General features: G+C 47.9%; 1 protein-coding gene and 2 non-coding genes across 8 annotated transcripts in view; all 3 read left to right on the forward strand.

The window, feature by feature from the left end:
* Nucleotides 1–257: 257 nt before the first annotated feature.
* The window catches only part of CCAR1 (cell division cycle and apoptosis regulator 1), a 35,849-nt gene continuing 10,651 nt past the window's right edge, over nucleotides 258–25,455 (forward strand). The window contains exons 1-15 of one of the 6 annotated variants that reach the window (XM_061571460.1): nucleotides 258–450; nucleotides 2,029–2,114; nucleotides 3,394–3,593; nucleotides 5,035–5,076; nucleotides 5,202–5,479; nucleotides 6,210–6,324; nucleotides 7,067–7,171; nucleotides 18,007–18,235; nucleotides 18,588–18,653; nucleotides 19,669–19,798; nucleotides 20,301–20,450; nucleotides 21,229–21,457; nucleotides 22,925–23,038; nucleotides 23,629–23,795; nucleotides 25,143–25,353. In XM_061571460.1, coding sequence (XP_061427444.1) covers nucleotides 2,045–2,114; nucleotides 3,394–3,593; nucleotides 5,035–5,076; nucleotides 5,202–5,479; nucleotides 6,210–6,324; nucleotides 7,067–7,171; nucleotides 18,007–18,235; nucleotides 18,588–18,653; nucleotides 19,669–19,798; nucleotides 20,301–20,450; nucleotides 21,229–21,457; nucleotides 22,925–23,038; nucleotides 23,629–23,795; nucleotides 25,143–25,353 — 2,106 coding nt within the window. In that variant the 5' untranslated portion in view covers nucleotides 258–450; nucleotides 2,029–2,044. The remainder of the gene's footprint in view (nucleotides 451–2,028; nucleotides 2,115–3,393; nucleotides 3,594–5,034; nucleotides 5,077–5,201; nucleotides 5,480–6,209; nucleotides 6,325–7,066; nucleotides 7,172–18,006; nucleotides 18,236–18,587; nucleotides 18,654–19,668; nucleotides 19,799–20,300; nucleotides 20,451–21,228; nucleotides 21,458–22,924; nucleotides 23,039–23,628; nucleotides 23,796–25,142; nucleotides 25,354–25,455) is intronic. The other 5 variants (XM_061571465.1, XM_061571464.1, XM_061571463.1 and 2 more) reach the window with 5 other exon arrangements.
* Nucleotides 2,394–2,541, forward strand: LOC133354571 (small nucleolar RNA SNORA79). Its single transcript, XR_009756604.1, has one exon. It is a non-coding gene; the product is annotated as a small nucleolar RNA SNORA79 (small nucleolar RNA).
* LOC133354570 (small nucleolar RNA SNORA79) lies at nucleotides 5,707–5,854 on the forward strand. Its single transcript, XR_009756603.1, has one exon. It is a non-coding gene; the product is annotated as a small nucleolar RNA SNORA79 (small nucleolar RNA).

Raw genomic sequence — 25,455 nt, forward strand, 5'->3', positions numbered from 1 at the left:
GGAACAATAAAAAAACAACATCCTGACCAAGGCTAATACACAATGTCAAATAACTCGCAGCGTCTGGTTTGGTTCGCGAAATATTTGGAGGTTGACGAAAGTGGTGGGGGCTCACACTGGAAACCGGGTTGCTAACCGCCCCCCCCACAACCGCAATTACCGCACGCGCACCGCCTCAGATTCCCCACGACTAATAAGCGCGGCCCGCTGCTGTCGGCCAATCGGAGCGGCTCACGGCGGCGGCCCGCGGCCGAAGCGCGCTGGGAGATTCAATCGCTCGGAATCGCCGTTTCGCGGGAGAGCGCGGGGGCCGTGGAGGATTTAGTTGTTTACAGGCTCGACAGCAGCAACACATGTACGAGTGAGAGATTACTCGCTATCTTTTTGTTATCATTCAATGCAAAGTTTCACTTCGAGTTGCGCCTAATTATATCTATTCAACAAGAAGAGGTGAGTTGAAGCGATTCGGGTCGGGTCAGTGCCGCTGGTGCTGGTGGCACGAGTCGGGCTTGAGACGCGAGGCCCGGGCTGTAGGCCGCGGCCTTCACCTCCCCACTCACAAGCCGCGCAAAACCCGCGACTAGAATCTTAAAGGAGAGAGGGATGTGTGAGGCGTACCGAGAAGGACCACCAGCACCGACGACACGGGGCACTGGTGATGCGACGAGGTTGCGAGCGGAGCTCGGCGGCTTCGTTGCTGCATCGCGCCGCGTCGTGACCGATGGCGGCTTGGCGAGGCCCGCGTTGAGCGGTCGACTTCTCGCTGCTGCCGCTGTTGTTGATGATGTTGATGTTGTTGATGTTGATGATGAACATGGTTATAATACATCGCAGAAGCGACTGTGCACGCGACACTAGGACGAGAGAGCCAGTTGTGGACAGTGGTTGTCTGCGTGGAAATGGACCTGCCCGTGTTTAATGTGGAATTCCCATTGCTGGAGTCTGAGATGATGTAGCCATTGCCCGATTGAGCGGAGAAGCATGGTTTTGTTTTACCTCGGGCAACGGGCTCGACTATACACGATTGTATAATTATTTAAAACCTCTGAGAACGATCAAATGGGTACATCGTGGAGCAGCACCGGTGCGACGTGGTGCCTGTCAGGAATGTCGAATTTGCACCACTGGCTGAGTTGGGGGCTTAGATCGTCAGCCTCGGTCAATTCATTTCTGGACGAAGGCCCTCAAGGGCTTAAGTAGGTGCTTAATGTCCGTCAAAATTACGGACATTATTGCAAAGTTATTTAACGTGTCGTGCGTGTACTGTCGTGAAATGGTGTCACAATGTGCGCAGAATACCGATTGGTACTTAACATTACATAAACTTCGATTTTCCACCTCGTGCAAAGTCAATGTTTTGGATGCATACATTGTTGTAAACAGGGTTATTAGCCCAAAAGAAACCACGTAGCTTTGTATCAACTTTACGTGCACATAACGACTAATTCTTTGAGATATTTCAATGGAAACGAGGCTACTCTATCGTGAAAGTGATAAGAATTGAAGCATGTATTGTGTGAGAGAAAGCTGAAATTATATCAGGGGTTATGTATGTCAGGGTCATGACGGATATTTTGAAGGTGGGGTAAGACACGTACGTAGTCGATACGTATGTTATTTGGCAAGCCATTGGATTGCATTTCATGACCGGTGTCATTTCATCATTTCCACGATCGAGAGTGGCATTTATTAACATTGCACTTTCGTTAAAGTAATGCACAGGCATTCCTATCATTAACTCGGCAGTACGAGCATGAGGTGCCAACTTTGTACCACGTAACCACGGGGAAAACATTCAAACTCCAAATATACAGACGCCAGGGTCGGGTTCGAACCTACTACCTCCTGCATACCAGGCGAGGTAGTTAACATCTCGTCACCGTGGCGCCCCAGCAGTGTAGAACTAGACACAACAATAGGAAGGAATACACCCAGAAGTGTATAACTAGGCACAACAATACAAAAGAATATCAAGTGGAATTGACCAATTTATTTTTGTGTTGTGCTTGCACGTCACGTTTTTGCCAGAAAGTCTTCGACGACGATGGCGCAGTATGGAGGACAGAAGAATCCTCCGTGGGCAACACAGTTTTCTACTGGCGTTTCCCAACCCTGTAAGCGCGTGCTTTATCGTCGTAATGTCACCGTTTGTGTTTATATTGTTTTATTTAATGAGCACTAATTATAATCCACTACCGGGTAAATGTCTCCCCGCGCAGTATTGTTTATGGAGGTTGCTTGACCATACTGCACGTAGCTGGTGAGTATGGCCAGTTTAGATATAATTCACCACTGATGTTAACCGTGGTGGGAATCGATCTCTGGTCAACAGGACTTCTAGGGCAGTGCATCACCGGCACACTCCAGTATTATTGTATTAATACGAAGCACAGCGATGGCCATTCGTTCCTCTTGCCATCGAGAGCCACAGTGGTGAGATTTTGAGTCATTGCAGAGCAAGTGACTTTATTCACTCTAGACACGTGTGGGGCAGACGGTCTGTCTTCTCCCGTGTTTGGAAAATTGCGGAGTTGGACAAAAACAGTGCATTTTATTTGTTCACCAAGGTCTTTGCGTGTACCTGTTTACATATTTATTGTTTTTCCATACACTTGCACGTGCAGTCACATTTTGTGTCATTTTCCATTAATTTCACCATTACTATATTGCTGTACAGCAATAAAGAATCCAATTTATGGAATGTAATTATTTGTTTGTATACCCACAAAATCCTCGGTCACATTCAAAACTAATTTTTATGAGCATCATACTTTTCAATGTGTGGTGCTTTTATGAATTAAGTTTTTTTGTGTTTTGTAGATAATTTGGTATGTTTGCTCTCAACACCCCGAGGACAGCATAGTATCAATTTCATCAGTAATATGTACTGTTGGCCCATCGGGATATGTTTATTTTAGAGGTTTATGAGTTTCGTATTACGCAAGCTTATATGCATGCTTATGTGCACACTTTAGCATGCATGCTTATGATGTGCACACTTTAGCCGGGACAAATAATCCGCCTTATTCATTATTCACACTGCCTTGTGATGGTATCATAATCTGCTTTTTGACCGTTCCTTAGTGAGAAGCATTTGCATTATTATCATTGAAGTGTTGTTAAGGGTAATGACAGGTCACAGAGGGCTTCTGTAATATATAAATGGGTTTATCCTGGATAGTGTTTGGATGGGTGACTAGCATGCATAAAAGATATGTTATAAGCTAATTGTGGAGCTACATTGTCAGCAGAGGGATGTGCAGCATATTACAAATTTTGGTCGAAACTTTCTTTTTCTGTGCTCCCCGGCTTCACACACCCACAATAACCAGCGTGGTGAAGTGTGATCAAGTATCCCGAATGACCTACACTGTACGGGGATGCTCTCTGCAGCTCTGCAGCAACAGACTTCGCTTCTCGGCGTGTCGCCCGCTCTCTATGGCCAGCAATCGGTGGGAATTGCCACCGGCATGGGCACTCAGGCCACCGCCGCCTACCCCATGGCACAGACGGCTGTGGTACTGCAGCAGCAGCAGCAGCAACAGCAGCAGGTGGCAGCTCTTCAACAGCAACAGCAAGCTGCTGTGTTGCAGGTAATCAGCCAGTGCAGGCAATGAGATCTTTTGATACTCTACTATCAGTTAATGTTAAATTGTTGACACCATGTAGGGTGAGCAGTTACTTGGTGATTGCAAGTTTGACTTGTGTCCCCCATGCATATTGTGACCTCTGACCTGTGGCCCTTGTTCTATAGAAAATACACTTCAGATAGTCACGTGTAAATTTTAATAAATGTCCCCTATATATTTGCTAAAGCTTACATTGGTTAAACAAGCTTTTAGCTTACACGTGTACTCTCAATTAACATTAGAAATTACAGAAATTTGCATCATTAGAGACCTTTAAGGTACATGTAATGGAACATCTGTATAATGTGGCATTTTCTCTACTGTTTTGTGTATAAACCATGTTGTGGCTATGTGTAAAAATAGCTTTATAAATGTAATGTTGAAATTGACTTGCATTTGTACATTTTTAACTGCAAATTTGAATTGTGTTTTTTCATTTATTGGGCTAACATTTAAAAAATTCAAATTACCACTTGACAAAAGTCAGTCAAAGAAATATATGTGCATATTTCCGCATGGTGTGTTAATTTACAGATTAAACTTAGCCCTCATCATATGTCAGCACTAACTGCCCCTTTTTCGAAAATAAAATAAATAAAGAGCGACTTTTGTGCCAGGAGTATGGTTTTAATGTTGCAATTCGATTAAATTATTGCGAACCATTCAAAAGGTTATTATAACTAGATTACGTAAGTTGTATTTGAACAAAGAACAATGCTGTCTATTAAATTCTAAAATGAGAAGTAGCACAATGCTTCATTTTTTCTGTCTGGACATGGATATGTCTTGCTTCATGTTTAAAAATAAAATCACACCGACATTTAAAAATATGTGATTACAGTTTTAAGGCTGGATGGAATCAGAAATAAAATGTGCCCTTTGAGGTCTATGATATTAAAATTGGTCATTAAAGTATTTCATGTTTTTCATGTGCACAATGTAGAGCTTTATAAATATGTGCTGTTATGCCAGGATAAACAGTGTTGTGTGATTTTGTTGGCAACATGATGACATTCACAGACTGCAGGCAATATCAGCAATATTGAATCCAGATGTGCTTTGTAAAAATTCACTTGGTAAGAAGTAATTTAGACTAAATGGCTTAATTTTTGCTTGCTGAAAGACAATGTTTAATTCCATTTAAGCTGCATTCTCAAGATGCTTAGAACCCTGAATATGAATTGTTTAGGTTTTGTCGGTCATTAACTAACAATTTTTATTTCCTGAAAACATACCTCAGGAAGATATTGTCTTCTCACAAATGGTTAAATTTAAATCACCACATTACCCAAGCACTGCTTTTTTTGCTTTCGTTGTTATGGGAATCACTACCAGACAAGGATTTGACGAGTAAAATACTATGCGTTGTGTTAAAAGTTAACTTTTTGTCATTATTCTATCCTAGCAATTTCAGCAGACGCAACAGAATCTCTACAATGTTCAGCAGGTATGGTTTTTTCTTTCTGCTGCTAGCACACATCAGTGAACATTGCATGCAGCATCAGCACTGCTGGAAGTGAAATTGTCTTAATGAGGACAATGGAATTAACTCGTACTTGACTTGTCTCATAGCAGCAGACGCTGGCGATGCCGACGAGCCTCGCCGCTCCACAGCAGGCGCAGCAGATGACCGTGTCCTATCCAACGCCACGCATCATTCAGCAGCAGCAACAGCAGCATCAACAGCAGCAGCAGCAACAGCAGCAGCAACAACAGCAACAGCAGCAACAGGCGGCAGCTGTCTCCGTGACGCAAAGCGTCGCTCAGAAGCAGCGTGTCTTCACAGGCGTCATCACTAAGCTGCACGATAACTTTGGATTTATAGATGATGATGTTTTCTTCCAGCTAAGGTGAGTCTGAAGAGCTGAATTCTAAACTCTGAACCAGAGAGGGCATTGTGGCATCTTCCCGTGGCTGGTGAATGGTTCCTTTCATTTGGTCAATGCAGCAATACTGAAGGAATTGTCATTGGCTGTGACGTCATAATATATGCAAATCTATTGTTTGCTTCTGTAAATGTACAAGTTAGGCTTCTGTAAAGTTTGTAATCGTAGTGTAGTATTGATATGAAAAAGAATGATGGCTCTTCGTTCCTCTTGCCACTGGGAGCCACAGTGGTGAGATTTTGAGCCATCGCAGAGCAAGTGACTTTATTCACTCTAGACACGTGTGAGGCAGGCGGTCTGTCTTCTCCCGTGTTTGGAAAATTGCGGAGTCGGACAAAAAAAGTGTTTTTTAACATTGCGCTTACATTAAATGGGATACACATGCCAACCGTATGTGTGTTCGTGTAACATGTTTCATGTATAGACTCATGTACCGTTTAATCCGTCCAGCAATCACTACAATGCTATATGGAGCATTTTAATGCGTTATCCATTGTAGCTCAACAGACAATCTTCATCTTAAAAAGTAGGTTGCTTAAGTCAATATTTAAAACGAGCAACTATGTCTATCGTTACACTCACCGTGGATAAGTGATGAGTAAAACATGGTTTGCAGGTGCCTTGCACTGTAAAGTTCCGCTACCCGCATGTACCACTGACTTTCTCTTATCCCCCCCCCCCCCCCCAATTGCAGTGCTGTGAAGGGTAAGGCACCCCTTCTAGGTGACCGTGTGCTGGTGGAAGCCACGTACAACCCCAACATGCCCTTCAAGTGGAACGCTCAACGCGTTCAAACCTTGCCCACTGCAGTAAGCCCTGTGCCTGTGCACCACCAACCACCACTGCCGCACTCGCTGCAATGTCGCGGTCATGGTTTATGGCCAGTGCCCTCGGCACATTTGCTGTTTTTAGTTTTGTCCTGAGTTTGATAGAGCACTTGTTTTTATGACTTCCCTCTTTATTTGTTTTGAATATTATCTTCATGTAAGTTCCCACAAATATAAGTTCCCATGCATAGCTGTTTTATATTCTGTACTTTATTTTGGAAAGCTTATCACTGGTTCACAACTTGCACATTTGCATGTTTTTTTTTTCTTTTTGGGGGTGGTGGGAAATCGGTGATGCAGTGCGTTACCTCGCCCCGCATTGAATCTGGCGACCCAAGTTCAGTTCCCAGCCGCCGATAATGCCAGTGGCGAATGATATCTGAACTAGTCCTGGAGTTCACCCCCCCCCCTTCTCCAACCAATTTTACCCAATGTTGCGAAGTAGAGCCAACATCCCCAATGACCAACACAAGGTGGAGAGGCCTTCATTAGTATGGGATTAACAAATGATTCTTTGGTTCTTTTAAGATTAACAAATTACTTAATTATATTTTTTGGAGATTGCACACTGATTAAGTAATGTGTATCATAACTCATAATGGCAGGTGTATGTTGTCTACTTGTAAGTGAATCGCCCCCCTTGGACACTTGTCCAGTTCCTTTACAATTTCAACACCAGTCAAAGTATCGGTGCGACAGTTGCTCCTGTCATTTGTTTCTACAGCAAAGTCAGGGGCTCATGAAGCCTCCACAAGCTCCCACCATGCAGGCGGCACAGATGATGCAGCAGCAGGGCTACACCGTGGCGTCGCAGGGCATGTCTCAACAGGTAGGAATGCAGCACAACAAGCCCCTCTGCATAACAGGGACAACTGTCACATGTGCACTATGTTCACTCCCTCGTCTTAAGGGATATGGGTAATAATGTGACGACAATAACTGTACTCCACTGGCTCACAATGTCACGATTGCACTCACCATCAAGGTTATGTGGACTTGCCTCTGCCTACCTGTCCGCGACCATCTGTCTCTACTCCCCTCTGTGTGTGCTCTCTGCTCCAGTAACCATGGCTTACTGTCAAAATCCCTCCGTCAACCTTGGATCAGTGCAAAGTCACTCATTGCCTTGTGTTGTCTCCATCGTCCGGAATCCTGCTACTTTAAATAGATAATGCTCTATTTGCTTTTGAAATGATTTATGATATCTACAACTATAAAAGTGTAATAAAAGGACTCGAACACTTCTTTCTGTCTTCGTGTCTTTATTCAGGTTCACGTCTTTACCCACACGGCACTCTGTTATAACTCCTGTATTTGTAGCCCCCGGCTATTCACTGCTATTATAGCTTCCTCACCCCTCTGACTCTCTGCTTCATCTACTGTAACCTCCTCCCTGCAGACTCGCTGCTACCCCTATGTGCAGACCCTCTGGCTGTCACTGTATGCAGACCCGCTGCCCACTCTCTCTGTGCAGCCCCGCTGCTGACTGCAGCCTCCTTGCTGCTTCGGGTCGGTCACCGCTGGCCAACGGTGCCGATCCTCGCTTCCCCCGTGTTCGTGGCGATCTCGCCACACCCCGCTTCGCCCTACGTGGCCTTCCTCTGTTCCTGGCTCCCAGTCACCCCCTCTGCTCTTCCGGTTCCCCTCCTTCTATACTCAACCCCTCTCCCCCCACGTGACCTAACTCCTCCCCCCCTGACGGCACCTCAGAAGGGCCGTTTACAACCGCATTACATCACCCTCCCCCCTAAAGAAAATCCAGCCGACCTCGGCTGAATTGCAACCTGAAAGCAATGCGGGTGTAAAGGGCCAACACGCAAAAAGACACGAAGCATTGAAGAACATTATAACAATAACACAACACAACACAATCTAACGAAACGTGAGGGATTTCGAGCGAGTACGGGTAGCCGGGCCGTCCCGGACGGTCGGCGGCCCACCCGCCGAGCGGGAACGTGGAAGGGTTTTAGGGGCGACGGGCGCAAGTTCTTCCGTCGCCATTGGAGGCCCGCCACTGTCCCGCTCGCGTCCAGAAACATCCCGTACTCGCGTCCGCGGAGGGATAGGAAGAGCTGCAGGTCCCGTGGGTTCTGCGGCTCCGGTCGGCGTCCCACAAGCGGAAGGTCCTCCTCCCTGCGCTGTCACGGCCGGCTTGTCTGTGAAGGGTACGACAGGCGCTCTCGCAAGGTCAGCAGACACAGGCAAGGGCGAGTCGGCAGCAACAGACCCCGGCAAGGCAACTTGGGGAGATGACGCATCCGGCCGTGGGGCAATGTATGGCTTCAACCGGGACGTGTGCACGAACCAACGCCGTGCACCAACCTGAACACGCGCCGACTGTGGGTTGGGAACCTCAATGAGGCGGACCGGACCCTGCCAAGGTCGATGTAATTTAGGAGATGTACCTGGCCGCACCTGTGGGCAATGAAGCCAGGCCAGGTCCCCCTTTTTCCAGGGACACTCCCCCTTTGAACGTCGGGCACACCGCTCATTCCTGGCCTGAGCCTTGGCAGTAGCCATGCGGGCATTTTCCCTCGCCTCAGCGACACGCCGAACGTTGTCCTTAATATACTCAGGAAGAGGCTTAACAGGCCCCCTCGCACCGGTTCCCAACTGGTCATGAATCGGCGGCACGTTCTCACGGCCGTACATAAGGAAAAACGGCGAGTATCCAGTAGCCGCGTGCGGCGTCATGCGATACGCCGAAAGCACCCCAGGGATATGCAAATCCCAATCAGATTGGTTTTCCCCGACTGTATGGCACAGCATGGCGGACAGAGTCCGATTCAACCGTTCCACCATACCATCCGTTTGCGGGTGGTAGGGGGACGTCCGTATCTTTTTAGTTCCAAGAGCCGCACACACCTCCCCCAACAATTTAGACGAAAAGTTACGTCCCTGATCCGTAAGGAGCCTCTCCGGAGCCCCTTTGTCCATTACATACCCAAATAGAAAGGCGTCCGTGATAGACGCCGCTGACTGGTCAGGCAAGGGCCAGGCCATCGGCCAGCGAGAGAGGTACTCCACCCCCACCAGTAAATACTTATTCCCTTTAGCTGATGGCGGAAAGGGTCCCAAAATATCTAACGCCACCAACTCATTAACCCGAGATACTTTAATCGATTGTATCGGCGGAACATATGGATGTTTAGGCGGCTTACGGCGGGCACAATCGGGACACGCGCGAACGTGACCGACGACATCCGTCGTCATGCCGTGCCAATAATAGTCTCGTTGCAGCGTCAATAGGGTTTTCTGCACCCCCAGGTGTAAAAGTGTGTCACAGTGCAAAGATCGAATCAACTCATAGCGCAATGACGCAGGCACAACGAGACGCCAGTGTTCCTGTATCCCTTCCCTCCACATCAGTAACCCATCTCGGAGAGCAGTTTCCGAATTACCACCCGCACCGACTTCCTTACCCGCCTTCTCCGTTCGTTTCCGTAACGACACCAAAGAATCGTCCAACATTTGCTCCCGAATCCACACAGACCTTGGAAGACGCAAAATCCCGTCAGCCGGTCCCCCTTCAACCGGTCCCGGTGTAAGCGGAGGTTCGAGAACATCCACTGCCCGCGCGACAGGTTGAGGGGGGGGCTGAGCCGGTCCACACCTATGCGTCCCCGACGCACACGCACAAGGGGATTGTTGCGGCAACCTGGACAGTGCGTCCGCGTTAGCGTGACGCACACCCTTCCGATGGTGAATTTGGAAGGAGAATTCTTGCAACGTGTCCAGCCATCTCGCCAATTGTCCGGATGGCTGGTCCATCTTAAGAGCGTACTGCAAGGCCGCATGGTCCGTTCGGACAATAAACGACCGACCGTACAGATACGGTCGAAATTGGCGGAGAAAATACACAATAGCCAAAAGTTCCCTGCGAGTGACGCAGTAACGAGTTTCCGCGGGAGACAAAACCCGACTCCCGTACGCCACCACACGCTCAACACCACCTTTTGACTGGGACAACACCGCCCCAATCCCGGTGTCACTCGCATCAGTATCCAGAATGAAGGGATGTTCAAAATCCGGATAATCCAACGTCGGCGCAGTAGCCAGTAGGTCGCGCAGGCTCCGAAACGCCGCCTCCTCCGGCGGTCCCCACACAAATTTGTGCCCCTTCCCAGTAAGGAGATGCAAAGGCCTGGCGATAGTAGCGAAATTCGGAACAAACCTCCGGTAATATGAGGCGAACCCCAAAAACCGACGCACATCACCCACCGTGGCGGGGGTTGCCCAATCCCGGACACACGCAGTTTTCTCTGGATCCGTGGCCACCCCGTCCGCACTAACAATATGTCCCAAGTATCGAACGGAACGTTGCAGCAGATGACATTTCTTAGGCTTGAATTTCAAATTAGCAGAACGCATTCTGGCAAAAACGGCCTCCAACCGCAATAAATGCTCATCAAATGTGCGGCTGAAGACAATAATATCATCTAAATAAATGAGACATGTCTCCCACTGCAACCCCGTCAATACCAACTCCATCAATCTCTGAAAGGTGGCAGGGGCTGCATTCAACCCCATCGGCAGACAGTTAAATTGGAACAACCCCTGCGGCGTACGGAACGCTGTCTTTTCCCGCGAGGGCTCGTCAAGGGGAAGCTGCCAGAAGCCCGAAGAGAGATCTAGCGTTGAAAAAAACTTAGCCCCTGACAAGGCGTCGAGAGAATCGTCCATACGCGGCAGGGGATACGCATCTGCCACCGACACTTTATTTAACTTCCGAAAATCCACACAAAATCGTAATTTACCATCTTTCTTTTTAACCAACACGACAGGCGCACCCCACGGGCTATTAGACGGAGATATAATATCCGCTTTCAACATGTCTTCCACTGCCCCTCGAACGTGCTCACGCTCAGCCGGACTCATCCGACGCGAGTTCAAGCGGATAGGGGCCGCGTCCCCCGTTTCGATGTGATGAGAGAGCAGCGAGGTGCGTCCCAAGTCCAAATCGTCCGAGCTAAACACATCGGAATAGCTCGCTAATAATTTATGAATCGCACAACGCTGCTCAGCGGAAAGGGCCGAATTTTCCGCACATAATTCGGCGATCCAACGATCGTCCACCCCTCCGTCGTGTGAAACACCACCCACCAGCCCCCCGTCCGGAATGTCACTCTGAGCCGTAAACGCCGTAGTGGCGTGTGCCACAACGGTACCAGCCGGCACACACACGCTTTCAGAAGTCGCATTTAACACCTGCAAAAACGGGCGCTGATCCGGACGGACAATGGTTTGCGCCCCCACCAGTGCCAATCCGCCCGTAACAGCGGCGGACGGCGACAGCAAAATTCCACAAGCACTCTGCCGACCCGGAACCGGCTTCCGGTATCGTAGGGGAATGAGCATCTGCGAGCCAGGTGGAATATCAACTGAAACTTCCGATAACGCCTGCACCTGGGCAACCGGAGCCGGTCGCCCCCAGGTGGACTGTAAAAACGCCAATTTGCGGCCCCCTGGCAGTTCAATGCAATTTTCATTGATTCTAATTAAAATGGGCATCTTAGCCAAAAAATCCGTGCCCAACAAGCAAGGAACCGCCAGGAACCTCGAAATTAACACAACGCCCGAGGCCGAGACCCCCCCGATAGAAATATTAGCGTCCACCTGTCCCACGATGCCCATACTACCCCCGTTCGCAGCGATGCAGGAAGCGTAAGCCGGCCTCACGGCCCCCGGTGGGATGTTCAAAAGATGGAATATGACATCCGAAATAATGGTCGCGGACGCCCCGGAATCCACCAAAATACGCACGTCCACCCCTTGGATCGACCCCGGTACAGTGGACGAACCTGTAGCGGCCGCGACAACCCGCCGAGCCAACTTACGCCACTGCGTTATCGAGCGACAAGGCGCAGATACTGGCCTCCCATATTTTAGAACATCCGCGTCGCACAACAACGGCGATGAGTGAGGTGTCAGGCCTTGCCGGGTGTCTGGTGCGCACCGACTTGCCTGTGCCGGAGGGTCTTTCTTTGGGACGTCCGCGATCGAGGCCTCCTGCTGGGGCGGCCCCGGAACCCGGGCCCAGCAGTCCCTGGCATAGTGGCCCCGACGGCCGCAGCGGAAACAGTCGACGTCGGGTCGGCGCGCAGCAGGCACCCCGTCCCGACGTGGCCGCGCCGGCGGCGGAGCCCGCGGCCCCGGCTCGCTTCGAGCCGGCCACGGAGTGGAGGCGGCCGACAGCTCCTTTGGGCCGGTCGCATCCGGCACGTACACGGCCTTTGTAGGGTCCCACCCTACGGCCCCCCCATCGACGACAGGACCGCCCGTCCACGCCGTGACTTGTTTCCAGCGGCGGAGATTGAACTGGGCATCCAAACACTTAGCCGCGGTCCGGGACGTGAGTTTCTCGTGACCGCAAGCCGGCATAGGAATGCCCAGATCCCGGGATAACTCCAACATCTTCCCCAAGATGAGAGGTTCCAGCAGGTCAGGCTCCGTCTCCGGGTAAGCGGCCATCGCGAGTTCCAGCACGGCGCCCCTGTACGCTACAGGCGACTCCTCCGGTGCGCGTTGCCGCTGCACGAAGCGGCGATGGGCGTCATCCGGTGGCTCGTACGCGTCCGCCATTTCGTCGAACACTCCACGCAATGTTTTCTTCTTCGCAGCTTTTATAGAGCGAAAAAAACGAACAGACTCATCGTCAAGGAGAGTCGGAAGCACCTCCAGCGCCTCGGCGTCCGTCCACCCTGCCGTTCGTACCGCCGCCAAAAATCGACAAGCGAACGCACTCCAATCGCCCCCGATGGAGAACTCCTTAACAGTTGTAAGGTGACGACTGCGGCTCCTTGGCCTGCTTCCGTCCGTCACCGACTCTTCCGGCGGCAAGTTCAGCAAGGCGTCGCAACGCGGTGTCGCCAAGATGGCGGACGATCTTCGTGGCGGCCCCAAGATGGCGGCTTCCCGCCTTCCGTGGTGCGCCACGCCCAAGATGGCGTCTTCACGCCGCGTGGTCGATGGCGGCGCCATCGAAGACGACCCGGGCTCCTGCCGATCACCACCATCACCTTCCAACGCCGCCCTTGGCGTGACAAGGTCACACAACTCCGTGATGACGGTTTTTAGGGTCGCCAGTTGCTCCGCCATCCGGGTCCATCTTAAATCTTCGTCCTTCAACGCAGATGGGTCGGGCGCAGCGGCAACCTCCTCCACACCCGGGCCCTCACGGATCTCTCCCTCCGCCGAAGTGAAGCCGACCTCAGGAGGAAGATCGTCGTCGTCCGATGATGAAGCCGACGCCGGAGATGGGATATTCTTCTTCCTCAGTTGTTTCGCCATGCCGTTTCACTTCTGACTCCAGTGTAATAAAAGGACTCGAACACTTCTTTCTGTCTTCGTGTCTTTATTCAGGTTCACGTCTTTACCCACACGGCACTCTGTTATAACTCCTGTATTTGTAGCCCCCGGCTATTCACTGCTATTATAGCTTCCTCACCCCTCTGACTCTCTGCTTCATCTACTGTAACCTCCTCCCTGCAGACTCGCTGCTACCCCTATGTGCAGACCCTCTGGCTGTCACTGTATGCAGACCCGCTGCCCACTCTCTCTGTGCAGCCCCGCTGCTGACTGCAGCCTCCTTGCTGCTTCGGGTCGGTCACCGCTGGCCAACGGTGCCGATCCTCGCTTCCCCCGTGTTCGTGGCGATCTCGCCACACCCCGCTTCGCCCTACGTGGCCTTCCTCTGTTCCTGGCTCCCAGTCACCCCCTCTGCTCTTCCGGTTCCCCTCCTTCTATACTCAACCCCTCTCCCCCCACGTGACCTAACTCCTCCCCCCCTGACGGCACCTCAGAAGGGCCGTTTACAACCGCATTACAAAAGTACCAGTGTGTTTAGTGACGGTGCAGTGGATGGAGCACTGCGTGATGGATCCAGAAATCTCAGTTCGATGTCCTTCAAGAGACTAACTTCATTGGCGTGTAATATCTGAACTGGTCCTCAAACCCTTTCACTAGCCCACACTGACAAGCGGTGGCGAGATGTTATATCCCCCGCCTGGTAAGCAGGAGATCGTGGGTTCGATCCCGACCCTTGATACCTGTATATTTAAAGTTTGCATGTTCTCTCCCAGTGGTTGTGTGGTTTTTCTCCAGGTCCTTTGGTTTTTCCCTTCACATTTAGAAACATGTGTTTTCGATTATTTGGCTGCTATAAATTTCTACATGATAAGCCACTTCATTGAGCTAACATTTGTGGCCAGGTCGCTTTTTAAAGATAACGAATAGTTTAGTGGGCTTTACCTGGTAAAATATAAAATAGTTGAGTTATATATTATTTGGTTCTTTCGGTAAAGTCACGTAGATAGAAGAAAAATAATAATACAAATTAAGTGAATAAAAATAAGAAAAAACAAAAAAACACTAATGTAGACTGTAGCCTGGTTCTAAATCCGAGTGAGTGTACTGGCAGTCTACAATGTAGACTGTAGCCTGGTTCTAAATCAGAGAGTGTACTGGCAGTCTATAATGTAGACTGTAGCCATGGTTCTTAACCTCGGTGAGTGTACTGGCAGTCTATAATGTAGACTGTAGCCTGGTTCTTAACCTGAATAAAATAAAAGCAAAATCCACGACGTTTCGATCGCAACACAAGCGGTCGTCATCAGGAAAAGGGGGGTTAGCCTCTAAAGGCAAACTGTTTAGAAAGTTTTAGACATGGGCGTATCCCAAGTGTCTCAGCAGCATGGGCGAGGCAGCTAAGGAAGCAACAACGCACTGGGTCTACACCAATCAAAGGGCCGCCAGGCAATCATTGTATCTAGCTCCACACACCCACAGTGCTGATGGTGGAGGTTGACAAGAAAACACAAATCAAGTCATGACCCAAAGTGGTTGATGACATCTTTTCAATAATTGCTGAGTTTATAACCATCCTCTCTGTTGAAAATGTGTCTGTATATATGGATGGCTTCATGAACTAAGCTTTGTTGATAGCCAGTAGGCTTGCAAAGTACCATCGTCTTAGAGAAATCAATTTCGTGTGAGCTAGCCGCGTAAAAATAATGATCGGCCACGGCAGAAGTATTAGTCCTACCGTGTTTCAAATCTGCCTTATGTTCACGGACACGGTCTGAGACCTGTCGCTTAGTTTCCCCAATGTAACTGCTGCCGCAGGTACAGCTTAGTTTGTAGACGCCGAGATGTTGCATGTCAGGAATTTTGTTCTTCACAGATGTGATCAGATCTCGAATTTTATGTACTGTGTTAAATCGGACCTGGATTTTGTGTTTGTTCATGATTTGGGAAATATTTTTGGTTACCCTTGCTGTGTAAGGCAAAGTCATGGTTTTGATTGGATCCTCAGATGGCTCCTTCCTCATGGTTGGGGTGATGGCTTTGCGGATTGTGTAGTTAGAATATCCATTCGCCTTGAGAGCCTGGTGTACGTGTTTGAGTTCACTCGTTAGGTGTTCATGGTCGGAGATCCATTGAGCTCTATGGTGTAGTGTTTTGACGAGGGAATGGATAAAACATGGTTTGCAGGTGCCTTGCATTGAAAATATGTCATCAACCACTTTGGGTCATGATTTGATTTGTGTTTTTTTGTCAACCTCCACCGTCAGCAGTGTGGGTGTTTGGAGCTAGGTGCAATGATTGCCTGGCGGCCCTTTGATTGGTGTGGACCCACTGCGTTGTCGTTGCTTCCTTAGCTGCCCCGCTCATGCTGCTGACACACTTGGGCTGCGCCCATCTCTAAACCTTTATAAACAGTTTGCCTTTAGAGCCTTTTCCTGATGACGACTGCTTGTGTTGCGATCAAAACTTCGTGGGTTTTTTTCAGGTTAATAACCAGGCTACAGTCTACATTATAGACTACCAGTACGCTCACCAGCTTAAAAAACAGGCTACAGTCTACATTATAGACTACCAGTACGCTCACCAGCTTAAAAAACAGGCTACAGTCTACATTATAGACTGCCAGTACGCTCACCAGCTTAAAAAACAGGCCACAGTCTACATTATAGACTACCAGTACGCTCACCAGCTTAAAAAACAGGCTACAGTCTACATTATAGACTACCAGTACGCTCACCAGCTTAAAAAACAGGCTACAGTCTACATTATAGACTACCAGTACGCTCACCAGCTTAAAAACAGGCTACAGTCTACATTATAGACTACCAGTACACTCACCAGCTTAATAACCAGGCTACAGTCTATATTATAGACTGTCAGTACACTCACCAGCTTAATAACCAGGCTACAGTCTACATTATAGACTACCAGTACGCTCACCAGCTTAAAAAACAGGCTACAGTCTACATTATAGACTACCAGTACGCTCACCAGCTTAAAAAACAGGCTACAGTCTACATTATAGACTGCCAGTACGCTCACCAGCTAAAAAAAAACAGGCTACAGTCTACATTATAGACTGCCAGTACGCTCACCAGCTTAAAAAACAGGCCACAGTCTACATTATAGACTACCAGTACGCTCACCAGCTAAAAAAACAGGCTACAGTCTACATTATAGACTGCCAGTACGCTCACCAGCTTAAAAAAAAAACAGGCTACAGTCTACATTATAGACTGCCAGTACGCTCACCAGCTTAAAAAACAGGCCACAGTCTACATTATAGACTACCAGTACGCTCACCAGCTTAAAAAAACAGGCTACAGTCTACATTATAGACTGCCAGTACGCTCGCCAGCTTAAAAAAAACAGGCTACAGTCTACATTATAGACTGCCAGTACGCTCAACAGCTTAAAAAAACAGCCAACAGTCTACATTATAGACTACCAGTACGCTCACCAGCTTAAAAAACAGGCTACAGTCTACATTATAGACTACCAGTACGCTCACCAGCTTAAAAAACAGGCTACAGTCTACATTATAGACTGCCAGTACGCTCACCAGCTTAATAACCAGGCTACAGTCTATATTAGTGGGTTTTTGTTTATTATTATTTTATTATTCTTATTTTTATTCACTTAATTTTTTTAAATTTTCTATCTACGTGATTTTACCGAAATAAGCAAAGAATATGAATTCCTCCAGTCACGAAAGTTTTAAGTAAAAATGAAGTTGAGTTTCACTTTAGAAGTCCAGGCGGAACCTGCTTTTACATTACAATGCATTCCTGGAAAGCCTGTCGTAAATCGGATCGTCGTAAATTGCATCGTCGTAAATTGCATCGTCGTAAATCGGACCCTATTTCCCATAGACAGTCAACAAAAACATCACTTGCCGATGTGCATTTCCTTTTATATCGTCCATATTTAACAGGGTTTAATAGGCATAAATCCACAAAACACTTGGGAGTAACAAAAGCTCCACGCCAAGTCACATCGGAAACCAAACTGTCTTCAAATGTGTTCGGAGTCATGTTGGAAGCTGCGTCATAAATCGAGTTTCTGCTTTGTAAATCGTTCTTTGTTGGCTTTATGTTAACGTCGTGAATGTGGATCGTCGTAAATTCGACCGGTCGTCGGAGACCGCCTGTGTTCAAACGGCCCCCATTACCGACACCGCATGGGCAGTTCTTAATGCAGCACTGCATTGAAATATGGTCTACGGGGTATGTATGTTCAACTTGTTTCACACCGTACGTAGCCAACCATGCTAATCGTTGGTGTGAGAAGTTATGCATATATACCAATTTGTATTTTGCTTTGTCCAAAAATGTAACCATCCCGTTCATCTCATTCCAGCAGAACATGGTGCAGCCCACCCAGTCTCCCATGCAGACGCCGGCGTTTGTGGCTGCTGCGGCTCAGGCGGCTCAGGCGGCGATGCAGCCCTTCCAGTCGCAGCAGTCGCAACAGGCGCAGCAGGCGCAGCAGGCCCTGCAAACGCAGCAGGTGCTGCAGTCGGGGGCGCTGCTCGCATCCACCCTGTTTGCACAGCAACCGCAGGCCGCTCAGCAGCTCCTGCAGCAAGGTGAGCGCCATAGTCCTGAATTGAACATGGGCTCAACGCATTCTTCCTTGCTTGCTCTTCGCTTTATTTCTTGAGAAGACTGTACAGTTGGATAATGTTCATAGGTACATTTACATATACAGCCTACTTTTGTCGATCCACTCCTGGATGAGGGCCTCCCCATGCTAATCACCACCGATGCCTCCCCATGCTAACCACTATATCAGATTGTGATGGAATGGGGAGGCTTTCATCCATCGGTGGATAGACCATGGCTGATGATGATGATGACAATCATCATCATTGCACCATTGCCCCTTCATTCCCCCCTCAGCTTCACTTGTATGTACATATAGCTTGTTGTCTTCCATAGGTGTGAATTTGGAGAGCAACAACAGCATCTGGACATCACAACACTCCCACGATGTTTGTTTTGGATGTACGTATCATGATTTCTAGAGAAAACGTGCTTCTCTCCTGTTTCTAACGGTTTACGCACATCAAAGCAGATGGGTACCTACCACAGTTTACTAAAGCCACCTCTGAACTACAATTCCAGAAGCCCCTTGACCACGGCACCCTAATAACATAGATTTTTAAAATCTGAAATTGCGGTAACAACGACCAGACCTCTTCTTCTTGGTTCTTTCGGTAAAGTCACATCGAAATTTAACGACCAGACCATCGACCAAATCACGAACCACTGTGAATGCTGAAAATTAAGCCAAGCCATTGAAAGCAATCTGCCATACGTCCATGGAAGCCATTTCCCATCTAACTACACTGGAAACTGACTTCTAAGTTGCTATTCATTCAGCCATACGAAAGAGATTATAAACTGAACACTTTTCACATCACATTCATGTATACATGTCTGAGTTTATATGTGTACGCTTTTGTAAAAAAGAAAGCATAAATAAAAGCTGCAAAAATTTTTTTTGCAAGGTGATGTGGCCAAATTAAGTTCTGCTGGAACATCGACTTCAGAGGTGCCACGGTGGCGAGATGTTAACTACCTCGCCTTGTAGGCAGAAGGTTGTGGATTATATCCCTACCCTGACGCCTGTTCTATATTTGGAGCTCGTATGTTCTCCCCATGGTCGCGTGAATGTTTCTCTGGATCCTCCGAGTTTTCCTTCCACATTTTAGAAACATGCATTTAGAGTATTTTGGCTAATATAAATTTCCACGTGATAAGACACTTTGTTAAGCTGTCATTAGTGGCCAGGTTGCTTCTGAACAAGAGCTATATAGTTCAGTGGCCCGTACCTGGTAAAATAAAAATGGTTAAATGAATAAAATAATTAATTGCACCTTCTTCTTGGTTCTTTCGGTAAAGTCACTAATTAATTGCACCTTGCCAACTCGCAGCAGTTGTCACGGGTGCCTCATGTTATGTTTTCTCTTTCTCTCCTCCCGCCCTGCACACACTTGCCATACTCACCCCACCACAGTGGGGATGCTGCAGAACCAGGGCCGGCCCATGAACAGCCCGGCCCCCATGCGCAGGATGGAGCCTACGGGGAGGATGTCAGTGCGGCCCGACCGCTTGGAGGCCCCCTTCCCCCGGCGAGAGAACCAGAGGTACGTGAAGCGTACCGTGTGAGTGCTGGTTCTTATTTGAGATGAGAGTCCCCTGTCTCTTAACAGCTATGGGCAGTAGCTAATTTCATGTTGGATGTCCTTTCTGTACAATTGTAGTTTGCAGTCGGTATCTAAATTGCACATCTTAAAAGTCATTGGTAATTTGTATCTAAATAGCACAACACAGTTAATTTGTATATATATTAATTTGTAATTTCTGTCAAAATCAATTTGTAATTTGTATCTACGTCACTCGAGTAATGTTTTATGTTGAATGTGTATGGTCATTAACACATGTGGTGATGATCGTGGAAGTTTAGATGAGTTTAATCACTGACGATTATTATTGTAAACGGTTTCAAACACTTGATTATATGGTCCTCCGAACCTCTGAGAGGCAGGTGGACAGAAAATGGTACATGTGTGTCATGTGTGTGTGTGTGTGCTTGTGCCCATGTGTGTGAATTATGTGTGCCCACATATGATTGCTTGTGTGGTGTAGCCGTGAGAGGGACCGGCGCCGCTCTCGCTCGCCCGTGAGGAAGCGCTCCCGTTCGCCGCGCCGCGACAGAGAACGCGAACGCTCGCCCCGCCGGCCCCGCCGCACGGCCCCTCGCTACACCGTCGAGTTCTCCCGCTTCTCCCTCGACTGGTCGGTAACGTTGTCGTCGACATTACTATCATCATTGTCACTATACCAATCAATTGAACACCATTGAATCAAGTCGGCATTAACCACACATTCTCGTGGTAAAACATGCAAACAATATGCTCTGATAATTATATATGCATTGTCTTTTAAACTGATTGGCCCACACCAGACAGCCTTCTTTATGGCCTTGTCTTACCAGTGTCAGACCAGAGCATGCCAAAAGGCGAACCGTAGAAATAGAAGGTAAGTATCAGAGAATGTATATTGCAGTTATATATCTTTTTCTTTTTAATGTCACCATTATAGCCGATTTGGTTTCTTGGCACAAAGATTATCATTGCTACCATCGCCAAAATCATTGTATTTAGCACCAATAAGCATAATTTCGCTTCATAATTAGCACCATTATCATCGGTGGCATCATTCGTGACTGCACTGTGACCATCAACACACTATACTTGAAAACACAGTTTACTTGAACACAGTTTAAGCTCAGCGGTAACAACTCGGTGCCCGTTTTGCAGGCCGGTGCTGCATACGTGCGCCCTTTGTCGCACAGGGACGGCTACCACTGGGGGGTGTCCCCATGGCTAAACTCTCGCATGGCATTAGAATGGTTGAGATGAGATGTAAGGTGCTTTGAGTTTGAGGCATTTCAGCAACGCCACATAAATGCAAATCCTCAAATCCATATTCGACACCTGTCCACTTGGAGCTCTTCTCGATAGTTCTAACGTCCCTTTCCGCAAACCCCCCCTCGCCCTTATGTGTGCGGCAGTGCCGGCTGCGACCTGATGGAGCTGCGGCGCCGCTACCAGAACCTGTACATCCCCAGCGACTTCTTCGACACGCAGTTCACGTGGGTGGAAGCCTTCCCGATGGCACGTCCCTTCGCGCTGGGCCAGACGTGCAGCTTCCACGTCTTGCACAAGGAGGTGGAGCCCCTGCATGCCGGTGACTCGGCCAGCCTCGAGCCCTCCGATGTCAACCACCTGTACAGTGCCAAGGTTGATTACTACGAACTCCTAACACTTCCTTTTTTTACCGTTTTATTTCATCGGTAATAAGGACGTGGGGAGAACAAGTTAGGGACAAGGGGACAAAGTAACAGGGAAGGGGGGGGAGAGACGCAACAACAAACCAAATATGAGATGCCCAGCAGTGTCGAGAGTGTTATTTTACTGCCAATGATTGAGCAAGTCCGACTGACAAAGTCTTTGCCTTTTACAAGTGTAATACCGTTGACGACTCTTGACGCCGGAGTTGGAGGCACACGGGTTTATTTCACAGCACAACAGTGGGCATATAACACTCGAGGGGGTATCGGCCCCCTCACCCGGCTAGCTGGGAATACACACGCTAGCTACCCTAGCCTGCCTCTTAGTCCTCCACTAACGGGCTAGGGGAGGCTATCTGGCCCGACACTGGTAAGTCGGGCCCGGTACCCGAAGGCCCAGACCTGCTCTGACAAGAGCACCGGCTCTGGCTCTCGGAACCACGCCGCTGGCTCGATCCTGTTCGGCCCTGATAAGGACGTCGAACTAGGGGAGTCCAGGGCTCTAGCTAAGATGTCTTCAGTCTTCTCATTAGCTTAACATTTCTCTCCGAGCCCTCTGACACATCCCCTTTTATACTCAACCCCCGCTGAGGGGTGGGGCCCCGGGCTGCCCGGTGCGGACGTCGTTGAGAGCACCCCCCCGTGCACTCACGTAGCCCCGCCCACTGTGTTTGTTTCCCATAAGCTGCCATGCATAACGGCTCTCTCTCTAACACCCCTACACAAGAAAGACCCAACCCAAAAAAACTATTTGACTTGGAGATATGTACCCATCAGGTGGGTAATGATGCATCGATTAATCAATTAACAGATTCTTATGTTAGACTTTCATTGATTGCATTTAAGAATTCATTATTTATGACGAATTATATGCAAATCATATAATGTTTTTTTTGCAAACGAATCATGCAAAATTGTACAAATAAAATGGAGAAATTAGAAACGATACACATGGGATGGTGAAAATGCGATGGAAAATGGATATATGTATTTGTAGAAGTCCCTATACTGATATGAGTACATACATGGTCTTCATAATAAAGGTTTTTGGGTTACATCGCGTAAGTATAAATGTGTCGAAACCCTCCACCACCCAACACGGCCAATCGGTAAGGGATTTGTCACGTAAATAAACGCCAAATAGTTAGGATTCTTTGGGTCTTTCGGTAAAGTCACGGAGATAGGTTTTAACCTATCTACTCTTCACGTAGATAGGTTGAGTACTCAGATTGTAACTGTTTGGCATTTTGTTTACGTGACAAATACCTTACTGATTGGCTGTATCGGGTGGTGGAGGGTTTTGACACATTTATACTTACGCGATCTAACCCAAAAATCTTTATTATTAATAATATTGGTCGCGAAAGCCTACGTGTTAAACATACATGGTCTTGTCTGGTGCATTCGTTGTTTTCAGGTGATGCTCATGGCCAGCCCATCTCTGGACGAGATTTATCAGAAGTCCTGTGTTCTGGCTGAGGTCTTAGATGAAGCCAAGGAGACTTTCCAACATCCGGCACGGCTTATCAAGGTAATACCTTGCCTTAATCTGTTTATTTTTCTCCATTGTAATCCCAATTGTGCTATCCATCACCTTAATTTCATGAGATTAAGAATCCGGGAGGAACATTCACAGAGCAGTGCAGCCCTCTGTGTTCGAGTGTTCCATGGAAGGATCTATTTCAGAACTGCCTATGATATATTGAGTAACTTCTGGATCCACGCTAGGTGACACATTTTCCACCCACTGCTTGAGGGTACTGTTTGTTGCATGGCAGTCAACTTGATATTTTTTTTTCACTAGAGAACCTGATTCAACCATCGACGGCTACCCAGATTTGAACCCAGGATCTCAGTGTTACCAGCTTTGGTACTCTGACCTCTGACCCACCCAGAAACGTCCCGCTTTAAGCTATTGTTATTTAATGACAAGCCTAAGCTATTTTAACAATTGTTACCCTAACCTTCATGTGCCACATTGATGTTGAAATATGGTATAAAGGTGTAATGTATTTGTGTTGAAGAACACCATTGTTAGAGATGATTGCACAGCATGATTTATACAGTAGTTCCCTGTGATGTGACCGCTCGGTTACTGACCGCCCTCGATCGTTGTCTCAGTTCCTTGTCGGACAAAAGGGTAAAGACGAGGCCATGGCCATCGGAGGCCCGTGGTCCCCATCCTTGGATGGGCCCAACCCTGACATGGACCCTTCCGTGCTCATCAAAACAGCCGTGCGCTGCACACGGGCCCTCACCGGCATCGACCTGAGTACCTGCACGCAGTGGTAAGCAGGGCCCAGGGGCCTAACACAATTCACTTTGTGGTTAAAAATTTGGGAAAACTTATACATGTTTTTGTAACGAGGTTAATTAAATTTCGTATGCAACTCATGAAGCGGGTGTATTGGCACATGGCCTGTAATCCAGTGTTTTGTAGGAAAGTGTTGGTAGATCATGTACATTTGGGAAAGTCCAAAACCTACTGGTTGTGGGGTGGCCACGATATTACAGTAGAGAGAGTGGGTTCATGAATCTGTCTTTATGGATCTTTGCACGCTATGGTATGCAATGATTATTTTTCCAGGTACCCTGGTTTACCCACATGCAAAATAATGCTAAAAATGGATTTGCACAAACATCCAAATGCAAGTGTCTTTGGGTACTCATTGAAGCTGTTCTTTGATATATAAATGACATTTAAAAATATAAAATATGCAGAAAGGGGTCCTCCATTGATTAATTAGTTGAAGAATATTTTTAAAAACTTTTCAACTTCCAAATCCTGTAGCTGAAAAGTCCCAATAACAAGTCATGGGACCTCAAGCCAGAGACAACTCGAAATGTTAGCACGTTATTTTAAGGGGTAATTAAGATTTATGTCTTGTACTTTAAACACAAAAGTTGTACACGCCTATCATTTGTAAGCTGTATGTTTGCAGATGTTGGCTGAAATTAAATGTACGTTCATGTTAATATCCATAATCTTGTTATAGTTGTATGTATGTTTATATAATTAGCAATGAGTATACAAACCATGTACGTATTTTTTTCCATTGCACATCTATATCTAATCTTTGCTTATTTCACTCCACAAAATATCTGCCAACAGTGACATTTTTGTGCCTTTATTCCACCCTCAAGACAAATCCAAGGACCATTGCACTTCATGCGATTTTTAACGGCGTTTGTCAAGTGTCCAAAGCGCGTGCTGTCGTTGGTGTCTGCTTGTGCCGCTGCGTGTACAATTGTCGTCCGTTTTTGTCTTGCCGTGCCCCCACGTGACAGCTGTCGTTCCCGTGCATTTGCGTGTGCTTCCTTGGGAGGGCCTAGGGAGGGAGGGTGAGAGTGTCGCGTCCCACGTCTTGTGCACTCGTCAACTGTCCATGGTCGAAATTCATTCTTCCTTTGCACCCATTCACTGACAAATCCCATCAATAAGCCTACACTTGTATCGGTGACTGAGGCCCGTTCAGAATTATCCTGTCTTATTTGTGAAAGTGGTAAGCGATTTTTTTTTTATATATATAAGATATGACGATGTTGACGATGAAGATGATATTAATAGCATTAATAAGAAAGGTCCTGACAGGTCTTTCCTTTTCCGGTGGTGCGCCCCTTTACGGGGGCGGCAGGTACCGTTTCGCAGAGATCCGCTACCACCGCCCGGAGGAGCTGCACAAAGGGCGGAAGGTGGCGGCTCGCGTGGAGACTGTGGTTATTTTTCTCCCGGATGTTTGGCACTGCACCCCCACCCGTTTGGAGTGGGAGGCGCTCTCGCGAGGCTACAAGCAGCAGCTGACGGGCAAATCGCAGGCCGCGAACAAGGAGGTGGACGGAGAACAGGCACTGAAACCAATCCCACTCGCCCACCCGCCTGCCCTTATGCCCTAGCTCCCGTCATTCTTACGCTCTCCCCCATTACCCCGACCCTTCATTCTACTTCCA

Source organism: Lethenteron reissneri, chromosome 47 (genome assembly GCF_015708825.2).
Source record: "Lethenteron reissneri isolate LAM-NWPU_2019-01 chromosome 47, ASM1570882v1, whole genome shotgun sequence".
NCBI classification, from domain to species: Eukaryota; Metazoa; Chordata; class Hyperoartia; order Petromyzontiformes; family Petromyzontidae; genus Lethenteron; species Lethenteron reissneri.